Source organism: Phodopus roborovskii, unplaced genomic scaffold, assembly GCF_943737965.1.
Source record: "Phodopus roborovskii unplaced genomic scaffold, PHOROB, whole genome shotgun sequence".
Taxonomy (NCBI): domain Eukaryota; kingdom Metazoa; phylum Chordata; class Mammalia; order Rodentia; family Cricetidae; genus Phodopus; species Phodopus roborovskii.
The window spans coordinates 18,465,014-18,480,739 of NW_026126485.1; the positions used below are offsets into that span (position 1 = coordinate 18,465,014).

The 15,726-nt window shown below is 45.8% G+C and overlaps 1 protein-coding gene and 1 non-coding gene across 2 annotated transcripts; both read left to right on the forward strand.

Annotated features, from left to right (window-relative positions):
- Positions 1 to 1,607: 1,607 nt before the first annotated feature.
- Asf1b (anti-silencing function 1B histone chaperone) lies at positions 1,608 to 15,131 on the forward strand. The gene is made up of 4 exons (XM_051194932.1): positions 1,608 to 1,805; positions 10,378 to 10,493; positions 12,905 to 13,081; positions 14,105 to 15,131. The coding sequence occupies exons 1-4, from the start codon at positions 1,697 to 1,699 to the stop codon at positions 14,306 to 14,308; spliced, it is 606 nt and encodes a 201-aa protein (XP_051050889.1). The 5' UTR covers positions 1,608 to 1,696; the 3' UTR covers positions 14,309 to 15,131.
- On the forward strand, positions 8,912 to 9,018 carry LOC127229968 (U6 spliceosomal RNA). The gene has a single exon (XR_007835157.1). It is a non-coding gene; the product is annotated as a U6 spliceosomal RNA (small nuclear RNA).
- Positions 15,132 to 15,726: the final 595 nt, after the last annotated feature.

The window sequence follows — 15,726 nt, forward strand, 5'->3', positions numbered from 1 at the left end:
TCTTCTTTTTTTTTTTAATCAACCGACCTTCTTATAGAACCCAGGACGGCACCATCCACCATGGGTTGGGCTCTCCTCCCCTTGACTACTAATTGAGAAAATACCTTAAAGCTGTATCTCAAGGAGGCATTTCTTCAGTAACACACAAAAGCACCCAGTACAAACTGTAAAATTTTGTGAAATATAAAACCCAGATTACCTCTTTCAAATTAAAGTGGAGATTCCCTTGCCAAGTTACAGATGTGTTTGTATGCAAAACATGTACAGGATCCCAAAGATTTCTCAATAAATAAAAGGATGCAGATTACCTCATTAGTGTTTTTATACTGATATTTGAAATTGGCATTTTTGTTCTATTGAGTTAAATGTACTACTAAAATCAGTTTCATCACTTCTTTGCCTTTTTATGCTGGTCAAATGTAAAAACCAGTTTATCCATTTACTTCCCCAAACTCTCTGTGTAAACCAGGCTGGCCTTGAACTCACAGATATCTGCCTACCTCAGACTCCTGAGTGCTGGGATTAATGATATACACCACCACTCCAGGCATTTTTTATTGTTGTTGTTTTGTTTCCTTTAAAAGACTTATTAGTAAAAGGTCTGTGGCTAGCATTATTCCTCACTGGCTGTTATGTGTAAGAGACTATAAAGACTGCATTATGTCGTCATAAACAGTGGCAGTTAAAAGTTTTTGTTTTTTCGAGACAGGGTTTGTCTGTGTAGCCCTGGCTGTCCTCGAACTCAGAGATCCGTCTGCCTGTGCCTCCGGAGTGCGCCACCACGCCCGGTCATGGCAGTGAATTTTTCAACCCGTTGGAAAACGTGTAGAGACAGGATCCACACCCTGGTCCGTGGAGTCGACCAACTTGAACTCCTTTCGGACCGGGATTCGATCCTGTATCCCCTTCAGGGGTGATCCAAATGTTCATAGCATTCACCACAGCCTCATCCACCGCTGTCCTCACGGACGCCAAAGCCGCCAGATCCGCGCCACATTTGTCCCCTTTATGCTTCCCACTGTGTGGGAGTGCCAGTTCCAGCCCAGCCTTCCCTGTGCCGGGTCACGACATTAGCCAATCACATCTCACAAGCCTACTTAAGCCCCGCCCTTTGGTCGCTAGTCAATCACTGCGAGTTCTGGTTCCGTTCTTTCTTCGCTCTTAAGTGAGAGTCGCGCGCCACCGTTCGGCCGTTGGTGGCTCTGCTCTCTGTGGGGTGTGTCTACCGGAAGAGCAGAATGAGGGGGCGGGTCACGGCGGTGCGGTAACCCTTGGGATTGGACAAGAGAAGTTCCGCGCTCTAACTCCGCCCACCCCGGCGCAAGATATTCGAGTCGGAGACGCTAGGGATTGGTTCCGGATGGACACATTACGAAGCTAAAAGATTATCGTTCCGCCTCCCGTGGACCGTGAAGAGGGAGCTTCTCTGATTGGTCTGCGGGTCGAGGCGCGAGCCGGAAGACGCCTCAGGATTGGCTGGCGGGGCTGTCGCGCCGTCATAGAGCCTCAGCGGCGATTGGCTGGGGGGTGGAGTCGGCTATTTGAAGGCAGCGCGCGGACCGGAGACGCTCTTTAGAGAGAAGAGTTGGTGTCGCAGAGAGGCACTCTGTCTAGCCGACCTCCTCTTTCCCAGTCGCCATTGCCTCCGTAGGCACCGAAGAAAGCTCCACTGCAGCTGTGACCCCCTGGCGAGGTGATGGCCAAGGTGTCGGTGCTGAACGTGGCTGTCCTGGAGAACCCGAGCCCTTTCCACAGCCCCTTCCGGTTCGAGATCAGCTTCGAATGCAGTGAGGCCCTGTCTGACGGTGAGGCTGGGCCTATGCAGGGGACCCCAAGCCCTCTTGCCCTCGTTTTTGCCACTCCGAGTCTCCCCAGGAACGTCTCCCCTCTGCCAGCTGAATCTCCCTTTAGTGATACGCCTCCATGTCCAGGTCCGACGCCGTGGTGGATGCGATTCTGTGCACAGTAACCTACATTGTCTCGTGGAGGCACCCCTCGTTCTGCACCTTTTCCTTGTAGTGGTGTGAGCCTCCATTTAACGTGTAAGAGACCCGCAGCCACGCCTTCTTTACAAATGGCTAGACTCAAGTTTCATGCCTACTTCCCCATAGGAAACCTCCCATCTATCCTCTCTTCGATGGAACCCAGCCTCCAGTACCCTCCCCCATTTTCCTTGTGGACACTTTTCTGTAGACCAGCAGACCCTCCTCTTGTTACCCTGTCTGCCCACTCCCAACAATACCATCCCTAGATTTGTCCCTCGTAACTCCTGCGTGTCAACTGTAACGTCATGGCTGTTGCCCAGACTGGGGCCTCTCTTTAGGTTAGTACCAAATCCTATGCATGACCTTACTCTGGGGAGGAATGGGGTCTTCTGGCTCCAGGTTTTGTAGGTAACTTGGTCTCCCCAGCTCCTGGTAAGGGGTGCTACCGCCAGGCAAGCTTCTGCCGGTTTTGAGATTTCTACCAGCTTCCAGCAGTCTCAGTGTAAGGAATCCCTCATTCCTTTTGGTGGACTGACTTGGTCTGGGGAGTGGGGGGACTGGACAAACAGGGATGGGATTCAACTTCGGCCAGCTGTGTCGTGGGGTGGGGGGTGCTGCTTTTTGTGAATCTTACGAAATGACTTAATTCATCTGCAGGACATAAAGGTGGGCATGGCTCTCATCTTAGGTGGCAGGACAAGGGCCACAAAAAGCAAGAGACCTTAGAAATAAGTTTGTGAACATGTTAACCCTGAGGTCACTTTGGAGTCTCAGCTCCACAGCAAGGCAATGTAGCATGTTTAGTAAAAGCCCAACAGATATTAGGGTTAAATCTGAAGATCAGAGAAGCAAAGTGGCCAGCCACTGGCTCTTACCTCTACTTCAGGCAGAAAGGGTGATCCTATCCTCAGAGTGTATCTCCAGACTTCACTGCTCCTCAGACTACCTCATAGTGCACATCCTTGTCTCCTGCTGTATATTCCTCTCTAGTGCTGGGATTAAAGGGGTGGGTGGGATCCCAAGTGCTGAGATCACCTTTGTGTGAACTGTTTCTCTTTCAGACTGGCTCAGTTTCTTGTAGCTCAGGATGGCCTTGAACTATGGCTAGCTAGTGTGGCTAGCTTTGCACTCTGATCTTCTGGAAAGCTTTATTTGTTATAGCATAAACAAAATATCACCACAAGGCAAGTCCTGCTTTCAGGAGGAAACACTCCATTTTCCTACTGAAGGTTGAAAGATGTAGCAGCCGAGGAGGTGGAGCTCTGAGAGGCCAGGTTGTGACAGCTAGTGCCTCTTGGTGGCTGTTGGTTGTCATTCAGACAAATGCAGCCACTTCTGTCCACTTGGAGCTGCTATAATGTGTGCTTGGGGTGGGCCACTGGCTCAGCCTCCCCCTAGTTTTTCCTTAAGCTTAAAGGAATCTACTTGTGACTAACTATAGAATAAGCTGGGTTAAATTCTTGCTGGAACAAGGCAGTGTGTAAATAAATAAATAAAAGGTAGGGTGACAGTGTGGGATAAGATTTATTTGGAAACCAAGAGGAGACCTAAGTCAAGGGAATCGTGGTTCCCAGATGCTGAGAGAGCAGGTTTCAATCAGCTTCAGTGTGCTGCTTGCATTTAAAAACGGTTGCATGGTCATTACCTAATATTACTTTGATTCCTTATTTATAGAGTTAGGACATCAAAAGCTGGATGGTGGAGGCTCACACCTTTAATCCCAGCACTCTGGAGGCAGAGGCGGGCAGATATCTGAGTTTGAGGCCAGCCTGGTCTACAGAACTACACAGAGAAACTCTGTCTTGAAAAACAAAACAAGAATTAGAACATCAAGGCTAAAGTCAGCCAGCTGGCCATTTTAATAGGAGCAGGGTGATTTCTCCAAGTCAGCCAGACAGTAAAGTGTTAGCACTGAAGTTTGTTTCTGGCTTCAGATTATGTTTTAACTTTATTTTTTTAATTTAATTTGTCTTGGATGTAGGCCAGAGACACATCAGGTAGTCTCTTCAACTGCTCTTCATTGCTTTGCATCTTTTTTTTTTTTTTTTTAAAGATTTTATTTTATTTCTGTGAGTGTGTGTGTTTTGTCTACATATATTTATGGTACCACTTGAGTGCCTGGTACCCACAGAGTTTAAAAGAAGGAGTTGGGTGTCCTGGAACTGGAGTTAGAGACTTTAGGAGTCACCATGCAGGTAGTGGGACTCTGCCTGGCCTCTAGGTGAGCAGCTAATGCTCTTAACCCATGGGCTGTCTCCAGCCCTGTTGTACCTATTTTAGTGTCCTAGAAAACCTGGAGCTCCAACACTGCTAGGCTGGCCACCTAATGAGCCAGGGATCCACCGTCTCTTTCTCCTGAGTAGTGGCCCTCACTATGTAGTCCTGGCGCACCACCACACCTGATCTCTCTCTCTCTGTGTGTGTGTGTGTGTGTGTGTGTGTGTGTGTGTGTGTGTGTGTTGGAGTGGTGTATACATGGGAGTCCCTGGAAGACAGAGACATCTGATCTTCTATAGCTAGTTTGAGCCTCCTGATGTGGGTGCTGTGAATCAAGCTTGGTCTTTAAGAGCAATATTGGATCTTAACCTTGAGCTGTTTCTCTAGCAGCCTGAATTCAGGTTCTCAGGCTTTCATAGGAAACACTTTATCCTGAGACATCTAGCCAGCTCCCAGATTCCATATCTTCCCTTCAGTCCTAGAAAGGGAAGGAAACATTTACTTGTAGGTCTTTTTGTTTCTGTGTATTTTATTTGCTCGTATGTATATGCACCACATGCACATCTGGTGCCTGCAGAGGCCAGAAGATGTCAGGTTTCCTGAACTGGAAATAGACTGTGTAACACCATGTGGGTCTAGGAGTCAAACCTGAGTCCTCTGTAAGAGTAGATAGTGTTCTTAAATACTGAGTCATCTCTCCAGCCCCTACTTGTAAGGTTTTGGTTTTTTTTTTGTTTTATTTGGAGCGGGAAAAGGGTCCTGTTTGTGGCATCTCTTGTTTTTGTCTAGAAATCAAACCCTGGACTATATACATGCTAAACAGTGGCTTTGCCCATTGAGCTGTGTCACCAGCCTGACAGTAGTTTAGAAGTAGAACATACTAGGAATGACCATAGAATTTTTTTGTCAACTGGGACCCTTTGAAAAGATGGAAGAGGACACTTTTGCTCCAAGTTGTGCTGGTTGGTTCTATTCCTTATCTGGCAGACCTGAAAGATGATGGCTTCATCTTCTTCCTGGCCTCCTTTCCATGAATCATGAAGAAGTTGTTTCCTTATGTTTTGGCACTGCCTACTGAAACCTGACAGTCCTGGTCAGCTAACCCCCATGTCCAAAAGCCCGAGCCGTGTGGTCACCTCTGTTCAGCATCTGAAAGAAGACAGTTCCAAGATTTGGGTCAACATTTAGAGCAGTTGGCCCAGCGTCACTCTTCTTCAGCTGAAAATTTCAATAGGCACCAGCTGAATAAGTCAAAGAAACCAAATTTTGTGCACCAAAGTTGATCTGTATAATGAACAAAAGGCCAGGCAATAAATATACCGAAGTTTAAGAAAAGAGAATAGTGTGTGCAGCTGTGCCCCTAACATTCAAGTCGATACCTGAGCTACATAGGAAACCTGGTCTCAAAGGAACAGTAGTCCCAGCACTCAGGGTTAAGATGACAAGAGGATCGGAAGTTCAAGGTCTTCTTTAGCATCATAGCAAGTTCCATGTTAGCCTAGGCTACCTTAAACTGTCTCCAGAAAGAAAGAAAGCAAAGAAGCCAGTGCATGGTGGCACTCACCTTTAATACCAGCACTCAGGAATCAGACACAGGTGGATCGCAAGGGCTACACAGTGAGACCTTGTTTCAAGAAATAAAGGAGGGAAAAAAGGTGTGGGCTGAGGGATAGATCATTAATGATAAGTTGTAGGTTCTGTCCCCAGTGCTGCCTAAAACAAGCTCAGCTTATCTACGATAATTTTTACATGTCTTCAGTAATGTTTTCAGCTTTGGTTTTGTTTTCCCAAATAGTAAAAGGTTTATCTTAACAGAGGTCATTGTGAAGTTAGGGCATCAAAACACAACAGAACTGGGCTAGGGAAATAGCTTCAGTGGGTAAGGGTTGTGGAGACAAGAGAATCCCCCAGAGCTCTCTGTATGTGCTGACATGTACTGTACTTAAGGTTGTCCTTTTATCTTCATATACCTCATGGCTTAGGCACATCCACATTCACATGTGTGTGAACACATCATACACATATTAAAAAACAAAAATGTTGGGCACGTTTAGTCCCAGTACTTGAAAGAGAGAAGCAAGAGTATCTTTGTGAGTTCAAGGTCAACCTGTTTTATACAATGGGATCTTGTCTCAAATCCTCTATTTGGTCATTGTGAGTTTGTATTTTATGAATGACTGATGGTTCAAGCCTACTTTGGAAGAAATAGTCTTCATCATTGGCTTTAGAAGTCCCTCAGGTGCCAGTACCCACAGATGCTCAAGGGCATAGAACCTGCATATACACATAGTTTCCAAAAAACATTTATTAGTATGTTTTTGTGGGGGCACGGTCTGTGAAGCCTAGGTTAGTCTTGAGTTTAGTATGTAACAAGAGTCTAGTTCACTCCCAGATCCTCCTACCTGCATCTCCAAAATGCCTGAGTTACAGGTGTGTGCCACAGCAGCCAGCCCCTCTCCATAGACTCATCTACAAGTGACTTTTTTCTTTTTCCATTTTTTAGGGAAGATGAGGCATACAGGTTGTATACATAGTGGAATTCCTAGGTTGATGTTGGCAATAATATTCAGTTGCTCTTATTTATTGATACGGGGTCTCTCAAACCCAGAGCTTGATGGTATGGCTAATCTTAACTAGCCAATTGTCATAGAGATCTCCTATGTCCACCTTCTGAGGCTTGAGTTAATAGGTGGGCCACTGTGCCTTTTTCACATGCTCACACAGAAAGCTCTGTAATTACTGAGCATTCTCCTCAGCGCTATGTGACTTATTCTTAGTGTCAGTGATGTGAAAATAACTCTTATACTATGTTGTTCAGAGAATAATTCCAGCACTCAAGAGGCAGAGTCGTGTGGATCTCTGAGTTCCACATGAATAAATGACAAAACAAAAAGAGAAGTTGTATATATTCATGTTCAGTACAAATTTGGTTTTGTGTTTGGCCCTGGGGGTAGAACCCAGGTGCTACCCCTGGACTGTGCCTCCAGCCCCAGATTATTTTTTGATATTTACTATCTGTGGTGATTGGTTGAGTTTATGGTTACAGAATCTGTTGGTTCTAAAAGCTGAGTATAGGGCAGGTGTGGTGGCTCAAGCCTTTAATCCCAGTGCTCAGGACGCAGAACAGGTGGATCTCTGAGTTTGAGGCCAGCCTGGTTTACAAATTTAGTTCCAAGACAGGCAGGACTGTCTCACAGAGAAACCCTGTCTCTTTAAAAAAAGGAAGGAAGGAAGGAAGGAAGGAAGGAAGGAAGGAAGGAAGGAAGGAAAGACTTGAGTATATTTTGAAACAAAATCGTGAGTTTCTCTGTTGTGTGAGGAAATGGCTCAGGGAGGACTTGCATTTGACTGTTCATCACTCAGGTAAAATTGGGGAGGGAGAAGTGGGTTCAGACCAGTGGATTCCCAAGGGTTCACTGGCCACCCACCAGCCCAGCTTTAATGAGAGACACACATGGGCTCACACTTGTAATCCCAATACTTGGAAGGCTTGCAGGAATATTGTGAGCTCTGGACCAACCTGTACTACATAGGAATACCCTGTTGTTTGTTCCTGTTTCTGCATATGTTATGCGTATGTGCGTGATAATTCGTGTAGAGGTCAGAGGACAACTTGATGGGTTAATTCTTTCCTTTGTCCATGTTTTTTCTGGGGATTAAGCTGGGTCTTTAGGTTTCCTGGCGAGTGCCTTAATCCTCAGAGCCATCTCTCAGGCCCAACCCTGTCTTTTTTAGAGCTGGGTCTCATGTGCTGAGATTAAAGGCATGTGTGATTCTATCTTTTGAAGAAAGAAAATATAAAATAGAACTTTATCAAATTTAAAATGATTGCAGTTTATGGGCCCTTGTTTCAAGTATCTGTTTTTGTAGATGGTTTGATCAACTCTTAGTTTTTAGTTAGTATTTTATGTGGTATTTTGTGAATTCTTGAGTCTGTCTGGCCCATGGCAAGAAGAGGCTTCACTGTCTACTTCTTTCTGTATATACTACACAGACTAAGCAAGAACAGGTGCCTTGGGGGGAAGGGGCCTGAAGCAAGTAGAGCAAGGGTGGCATTCTTTTTTTGTCTTTCCAGAAATACTGATTCTTCTTCTTCTCCTTCCTCTTCTTCTCCTCCTTCTTCTCTTCCTTCTTCTTTTCTTCCTTCTTCCTCCTCCTCCTTTTTTTTTTTTTTTTTTTTCTAGGCAAGGTTTCTCAGCAGCTGTGGAGCCAGTCCTGGAAGTTGCTCTGTAAACCAGAAATCTTCCTGCCTCTATGCTGTCTATGCTGGGATTAAAGGCATGTGCCACCACTGCCAGGCCAGAAACATTGGTCTTGTGTGTCACTTCTTTTTATGAAACTAATCCATGGTGTTGTACAGCAGTTTTGTTTTGTTTGTTTGTTTTTTTTTTTTTTTTGCATGTGCAGGCCCTGAGTTTCATCCCCAGCACTGCAAAGACTTAAATAGCTAGGGACAGCTAGAAAGATGGTTCAGCAGTTAGAAAACTGATGGATCGATCCTCCAGAGAATCCTGATTCGGTTCCCAGCACCTACATGATGGCTAACAACCATCCAGTTCCACCAGCCCCAACACCGTCTTCTAGCCTACAAGGGCATGAGGCACCAAAGGCTACACAGACATACATGCAAAACACTCATACACATAAAAGGAAAGCAACCTATGGAAGGACACTTAGGAAAGTAAAGCTTAAAAAAAAAATGAAATAGCAAGCTTACTTCAGCGGCATATATACTAAAATCAGAATGATACAGAGAAGATTAGCATGGCCCCTGTGCAGGGATGACACAGAAATTCATGAAGCAGGGGCTGGAGAGATGGCTCAGAGGTTAAGAACACTGACTACTCTTCCAGAGGTCCTGAGTTCACTTCCTAGCAACCACATGGTGGCTCACAGCCATCTATCATGAGATCTGGTGCACTCTTCTGGCTTGCAAGGAGATATGCAGACAGAACACTGTATATGTGATAAAGATAAGTTAAAAAATAGTAAAAAAAAAAAAAAAAAAAAAAAAAAAAAATTCACGAAGCATTCAAAAAAAAAAGGAAAAGAAAAAAGTGTTATAGCTACATAAAATTTCCCCAGAAATGCCAAGGCTAGAGTTTGAACACTGATGAGCCACAGGCATGGGGGTCGCCTAGAAGGATCTAGGTGGAACTGTAAGGGACAAGGGAGTGGATGTATTGAGGAAGGCCTTATGGCTCGGGTGACAAACCTCCACAGTGTGATCTGGTGTCAGTGTGCCTCCAGTGTTAGATGCCTGTGCCTCACTGGACCAAGGGCCAAGCAGCTTCTAAGAGCATGCTCCCTGTGAAAATCTCAGCTTGTGCAACTTTCCCCAGCTGCTGGAGCTAGGGGTTGTGTAATTTCAAAGAGTCTAAAATAAGTTCTGGGTCTGAGGCCAAGCTTCTCTGTACTAGCATGACCTTGGCCCCCCTGCAAGAGGCTGTGGGTACCAGGGATTGCCTGGTGAAGGAAAAGGGTCTCCAGGCACTTTATCTTTCATTGCTTTGGGTTTACCCCATGACTGAACCCCCCCCCCATGGTGGAGTGCAGAGTTAGGTTTTGGTGGTATGCCCTGTCACGCACCATTTGCTGGCAGAATCTGTCCTACAAATGTGCACAAGCAGGCATGAGTTGGTGCCAGATGTGGACAACTTTGGGACAAGTTGGTTCCCCCAGCAGCTCTGCCTTTCCCCTCCTGCCACCTGGCTCTCCTGCTGGATTGGAATCTGCCACTCTGCCCCAGTTGTCGAGGGATCTGCTCTACTTGGTGGCACCGATTCTTTTGTGAAAGAGGATGCTACTTCCTACCCATAGACCAGGGTCCTCTAGTAGCCCAACTCCCTGCTCCTTCCACAAGCTGCTGTCACAGGACTCCTGAGTCAGCCTATGCTATATGGTTCCTCTCTGCTACTAAGAGGCTGAAGTTTCCCTGGAGGGCCAGAGTCAAGGTCACCTGGCCTAGTTAGGCCCACAGGAAAAGTGTCTGCACTAAAGTAGAGCCTCATACTTGATCTAATTCAGTACTATGGTGCTTGAGCCTACTGCCGCAAGCACTCAGTTCATAGGACCTTCTAATATATTGAGATGTGTTTAAAGCTAACAGACCCTTGCCTTGCTCTCCAGCTATTTTAGTCCTCAATTCTCCTACCCCCCCCCCATGTGCTTGCAGACCTGGAGTGGAAGATCATTTATGTGGGCTCAGCTGAGAGCGAGGAGTTTGATCAGATCCTAGACTCAGTGCTGGTGGGCCCTGTCCCTGCTGGAAGGCATATGTTCGTCTTTCAGGTAAGGAAGTTGTACCTTAGCCCTTGATTTCTAGAAATGTTTCAGGCTGGAGATGGAGCTCAGGGCCTGACATATACTAGATATGTACTCCACTACTGAGCTACCCCTAGCCTAGAACCTTCCTCTTTTACCTGAAAGCACACTGGTTTTAGCAGTCAGGTTTAAGTTCAAACCCTAACTTGAGCTGATGCTGTCCAGTCCCCTAATCCCAGCTTCTCAGGATGAGTCAGGAGGACCACAAGTTCAAGACCTACCTGAACCATATATCCTGGTTGACTGTCAGGAGCTGTCTGACCGAAACTGTCCTTCAAGGACCACTACTCTGGATTCCCTCTACCTCTGCGTCACAGCTCTTAGTGACCTCTGGGCCACTAATTTGTGATCTTTTCATAAGAATTGTGTGGTACCAAACCCATGAACCATGTTCATAGATATTGAACTACTCCCCTCAAGGATTAAGGGGTTTTGTTGTTACTTGTTCATCAGTTAGAGCTGAGTACATACCTATAAGTCTAGCACACAGTTTGGAATCAACCTGGGCTATGCAGCAAGACCCTGTCTCAAATACCTTGCTAATAAATGTTGACTCATGAACTCAGCCAGTAGAACTAACCCATATGTGAACTAATGTCATTGAACATAGGTTTTCTCCATAACCAGCTTTTACACAGGCAGCACTTCAGCATTTGGGGATCTTATTTATTTTGTTGTTTACTGTATGATGTAAATCTTTACTCACTGATTACATTTTAAGACATCTCAAATCATTTGGCATCATCGAGCTAAACATTTGCATATATAATGAAGAATCAAGTAAGTACTCAATTTCTACTAAAGGTGTAGCTGAATTTAGTGGTTGTTTGTATATAATCTCAGTACATGGAAGGCTGAAGTAGAAAGATTGCTTCAGGTTCATGGATAGCCTAGGCTACACAGCTGAATGCTGTTAAAATAGTCAAGATGTAGTACACCTTTAATCTGAGCACCCAGGAGGCAGAGGCAGGCAGATCTCTTATGAGTTCGAGGCCAGCCAAGGCTACAAAGTGAGACTTGTCCCAACGAACAAAAAAAAAAAAAAAAAAGGAATTTAGTAAAGGTTGTGATGAATATAAAACTTAGTGTTTGTATTCTGCCTTGAGATTTTGGTAATGTGGCAAAGAAAGGTTCCAGAGGGTTCCATCCATGGTTGTTAAGCTCTATGTTTCTAGGAGAGAGAAAATACTAAGGTAGCCGGAGTGTGTAGCAGAACTGTTGACATTCTGACAGACAGAAACCAAGCTCACCATATGAAACTCCTGAATTTTGGCATTAGGTAGACAGTCAAAGGGTCCTTGTACTCCATAATGAAAGCAGAAGCAACAAGGCCAGGTAGCCCCTAGTTTGGCCCCATGTTGGAACCTGAGCATTGGATTTTCCTTGCTTTTTACATGTCAGTAAGTAATTATGAAAGTACCACACTTGTTGGTTTCGAAGTTTCTAGATGTATTGAATTGGCGGATTTGTAAACTCAGAATCAGTGAATATGAAGATGGGCTATGACTTCCAAATGGTGCTATGTCTAGTCCAGTGTCACTAGGCTCATTGGCAGATGCTTAGGAAGTCATGATCCATTACCTCCCTCCTACTGGTTTTTCCTACTCCAAGCTACCTGTTCCCCTCATACTCTTGCCTAGTGAGCCCACTAAGCTCCATGTTCACAAGCAAGGCCTCCTTCCAGAGCATGTAACCAGGCCATTGAACAGGCCCCACTGGGAATGCTCTGCTCTCTGCCATGGGTTTCATACAACATAGCTGCTCCATCCAGAACCACACACCCTGATCTGTGATTCTGTTCTCTGTTGCTGTGTTCCCTGCTTCTGCTACAGACTTCTGCAGTCAGACCTCCACATACCATCACTCTTTTCAGACCTTACCTCCTCTAAACACTGTTCTTTCCCAAGCCCTGAATTGACCCAGTAGGCCTGGAGTTGCCTCATATCCACCTGACCAACTTCTTGTGTCATTCCCTTTGTGTGCCACATTCTACCTGAACACCCTTGTCTCCTAGTCAAATTCAGGAATTTTGAATATAATTTTTTTTATTCAAGGCAGGGTTTCTCTGTGAAACTTGGAGCCTGTCCTGGCACTTGCTCTGTAGACTAGGCTGGCTCAAACTCACAGAGATCCGCCTGCCTCTGCCTCCCAAATGCTGGGATTAAAGGCAAGTGTCACCACCTCCCCGCTGAATTTATTGTTGTTGTTACTGGGACTAAGGATGGAAGGTAGGGCTCTGCATGCTGAGCAATCATGTTTCGGAATCAAATTCATCTTCTCTTTTTAGTTACCTGTATGATCAGTTTGTCTAGTCCTAGTTCTTTGGTAGTCTTTGAATCATGATTGACAGTACTAAAGTCCAGGATGTATCTCCCCAGGCTGATGCCCCAAATCCAACCCTTATTCCCGAGACGGACGCTGTGGGTGTGACTGTGGTTCTCATTACCTGCACCTACCATGGACAAGAATTTATCCGTGTGGGCTACTATGTCAACAATGAGTACCCAAACCCAGAGCTTCGGGAGAACCCACCTCCAAAGCCAGACTTCTCTCAGGTGAGATCTGTCTCTGAATTTCCTGCTTCACACAGGCCAGTTTGTTACAGCTGAGGGTATGGGGAACCCAGGTCAATGAAGGTTAACAGGTCATGCTGTCTCTGAGCTAGAGCTAGGATAGAGCAAGTCTTTTCTTCCTGAGGCATACCTGACAGGATCAGAGGTAGAGCTTGAGGGAGTGTAGCACACTTTGATCCCAGCACCCTGTCCTCAGAAAGCTGAGCTGCAAGTATTATAAATTAGGAGGCCAGCCTCCTCTGCATAATGAGTTCCAGACCAACCTAGGCTACATAATAAGACCCTGTTTCCAGGCCAGGGGTTGGGATGAGGTGGGGTGCTAAAGGGCCACTCTTGCAAAGGATCTGGGTTTGATCCCTAGCGACCACATGGTAGCTCACAGCCACCTTTAATTCCAGTTTCAGGGGATCTATGCCCTCTTCTAACCTCCATGGGGATTAGGCACACATGTAACAAATAGACATATGTGTAGGCAAAACATTTATACAATAAAAGATTTTTTTTTTTTAAATTAAATGGGCTGGAGAGGGGACTCAGCAGTTAATAAACTTGCTGTTTTTCAGAGCTCAGGTTCAATTCCCAGCACAGCACCCACATGGTAGCACATACTCCAGCCACCCACATGGTGGCTGTTACTCCAGTTCTAGGGCATCTGTACCCTCTTCTGGCCACCAAAGGCACCAGGCACACACATGTATACAGATATATGTGTAGCCAGACACCCATACACATAAAACTCTTTTAAAAATCATGTTAGTCATGGTAGTGCACACCTACAACCCCAGCACTTGGGAGACAGAGGCAGGCAGAGTTCTGTGAGTTCTATACTTACCTGGTCTACATAGTTGAGACTCTCTCAAAACAACCCAAAAACAAATGAGCAAAACCAGAATGAGGAATGCCCTGTGCCTAGTCATAGTGTACAAGCATCTTTTGGGCTCAAAGTGGAGGTCTGAGGGAATCCTGTTCCTTAGGTGATAGGGACTGACATACTTCTTGCTCCAGCTACAGCGGAACATCTTGGCTTCTAACCCCCGGGTGACCCGATTCCATATCAACTGGGACAACTCAGACAGGCTGGAGGCCATAGAGAACCAGGACCCCAACCTGGACTTCAACCTTTCCCTCAATTGCACCCCCATCAAAAGCCTGGGCCTCCCTAGCTGCATCTCAGGCCTCCTCCCGGAGAACTCCATGGACTGCATCTGATGGGGGCCACACAGTCTCCTTGCACACCTGGAGGGGACCTACAGGCCCTCATGCTTGGTCATTTCAAGGATTTGGAGGCCACCAGCTGCCTCCAGACCGGTCTGCCCCAAGGAAAATATGGACTCCAATCTCTCAGCTCAGGTCCAGAAGAATCATCTCACTTCTGACCCACCAACCTCTAAGAAGCAGGTACTCATATGCTCATTCTTTGGTCATTTTTTCCTTCTACACTATCAGTTCCTGTGAGAAATTCTCTGAACGTTACCTTCCTTGAGGCATGTTTGGGTGATGCTTGGCTAGCCTTTGGTCAAAGGTTGTCACTCCTTCTCACTCCAGTTCTTGGGGGTCTCAGGCAAGGGATACTGGTTAGAAGGCAGACGGTACCACTACTGTCCTACCAGGGTGTCTAGGTCATTTAGTCTAACCACTACCAGAAAACTCCCTAAAGGTGAGCTCCTCGGGCCACGAAGGAATGGTGGGTATTTTGATCATAGCCACCTTCTCATCTCATAACTGGGCCCAGCTTTCTCAGTATGGCCTTGGATAAGAGGCAAGTTGGAGGTCTCGCTTTGTGAAGTCTGACTGACCCCATGGAGTCATCAGGGTTTGCTTTGATGACATGTTCTCATGAGCTACCCAGTACTCCAGGATAAGGAGGCATTTGGCAGGCTGACCTGAGAAATTCCCACTCTATTTATCCTTACCCTAAGCCCTGGGTCCCCTTGCTGCTGCTACATGGATGCTATTGTGATTGCAGTGTGTATATGAAAATGATTTTATATTAAAAGTTTTGGTTGATTTAAAAATAAAAGCACTTCATCTAGCTTGTCTGGTTTTGTTTTTTTTTTCTACACCCCCCCCCACATCCACCCCTGCCCCCAGCATGCCTAGAACTCACCATGTAGACCAAGCTGGTCTCAAACTCACAGAGATTCACCTGCCTCTGCCTCTGGAGTGTTAGGATTATGAGTATGTAACACCATAGCTGGAGAAAGTTTTGTGGGTTTTTTTTGTTTTTCTAACCTTTTTTTAAAACATTTATTTATTATGTATACAATGTATGCCTCCATGTGTGCCAGAAGAGGGCACCAGATCTCATTACAGATGGTTGTGAGCCACTATGTGGTTGCTGGGAATTGAACTCAGGACCTCTGGAAGACCAGCCAGTGCTCTTAATCTTTTTTTTTTTTTTGGTTTTCTGAGACAAGACTTCTCTGTGTAGCCTTGCTCTGTAGAGCTCTGTAGTGCTGGGGAAGCAGAGACAGGATCTTTGCTTAAAACATATTTTATGCGTTGTGTTTGGATATTTTGTCTGTATGACTGTCTATACCACTTGAGTGCCTGGTGTCTGCAGAGGCCAGAAGCGTACTTTGAAGCTCCTAGAACTAGAGTTACAGAGGGTTGTAAGCCCCCATGTG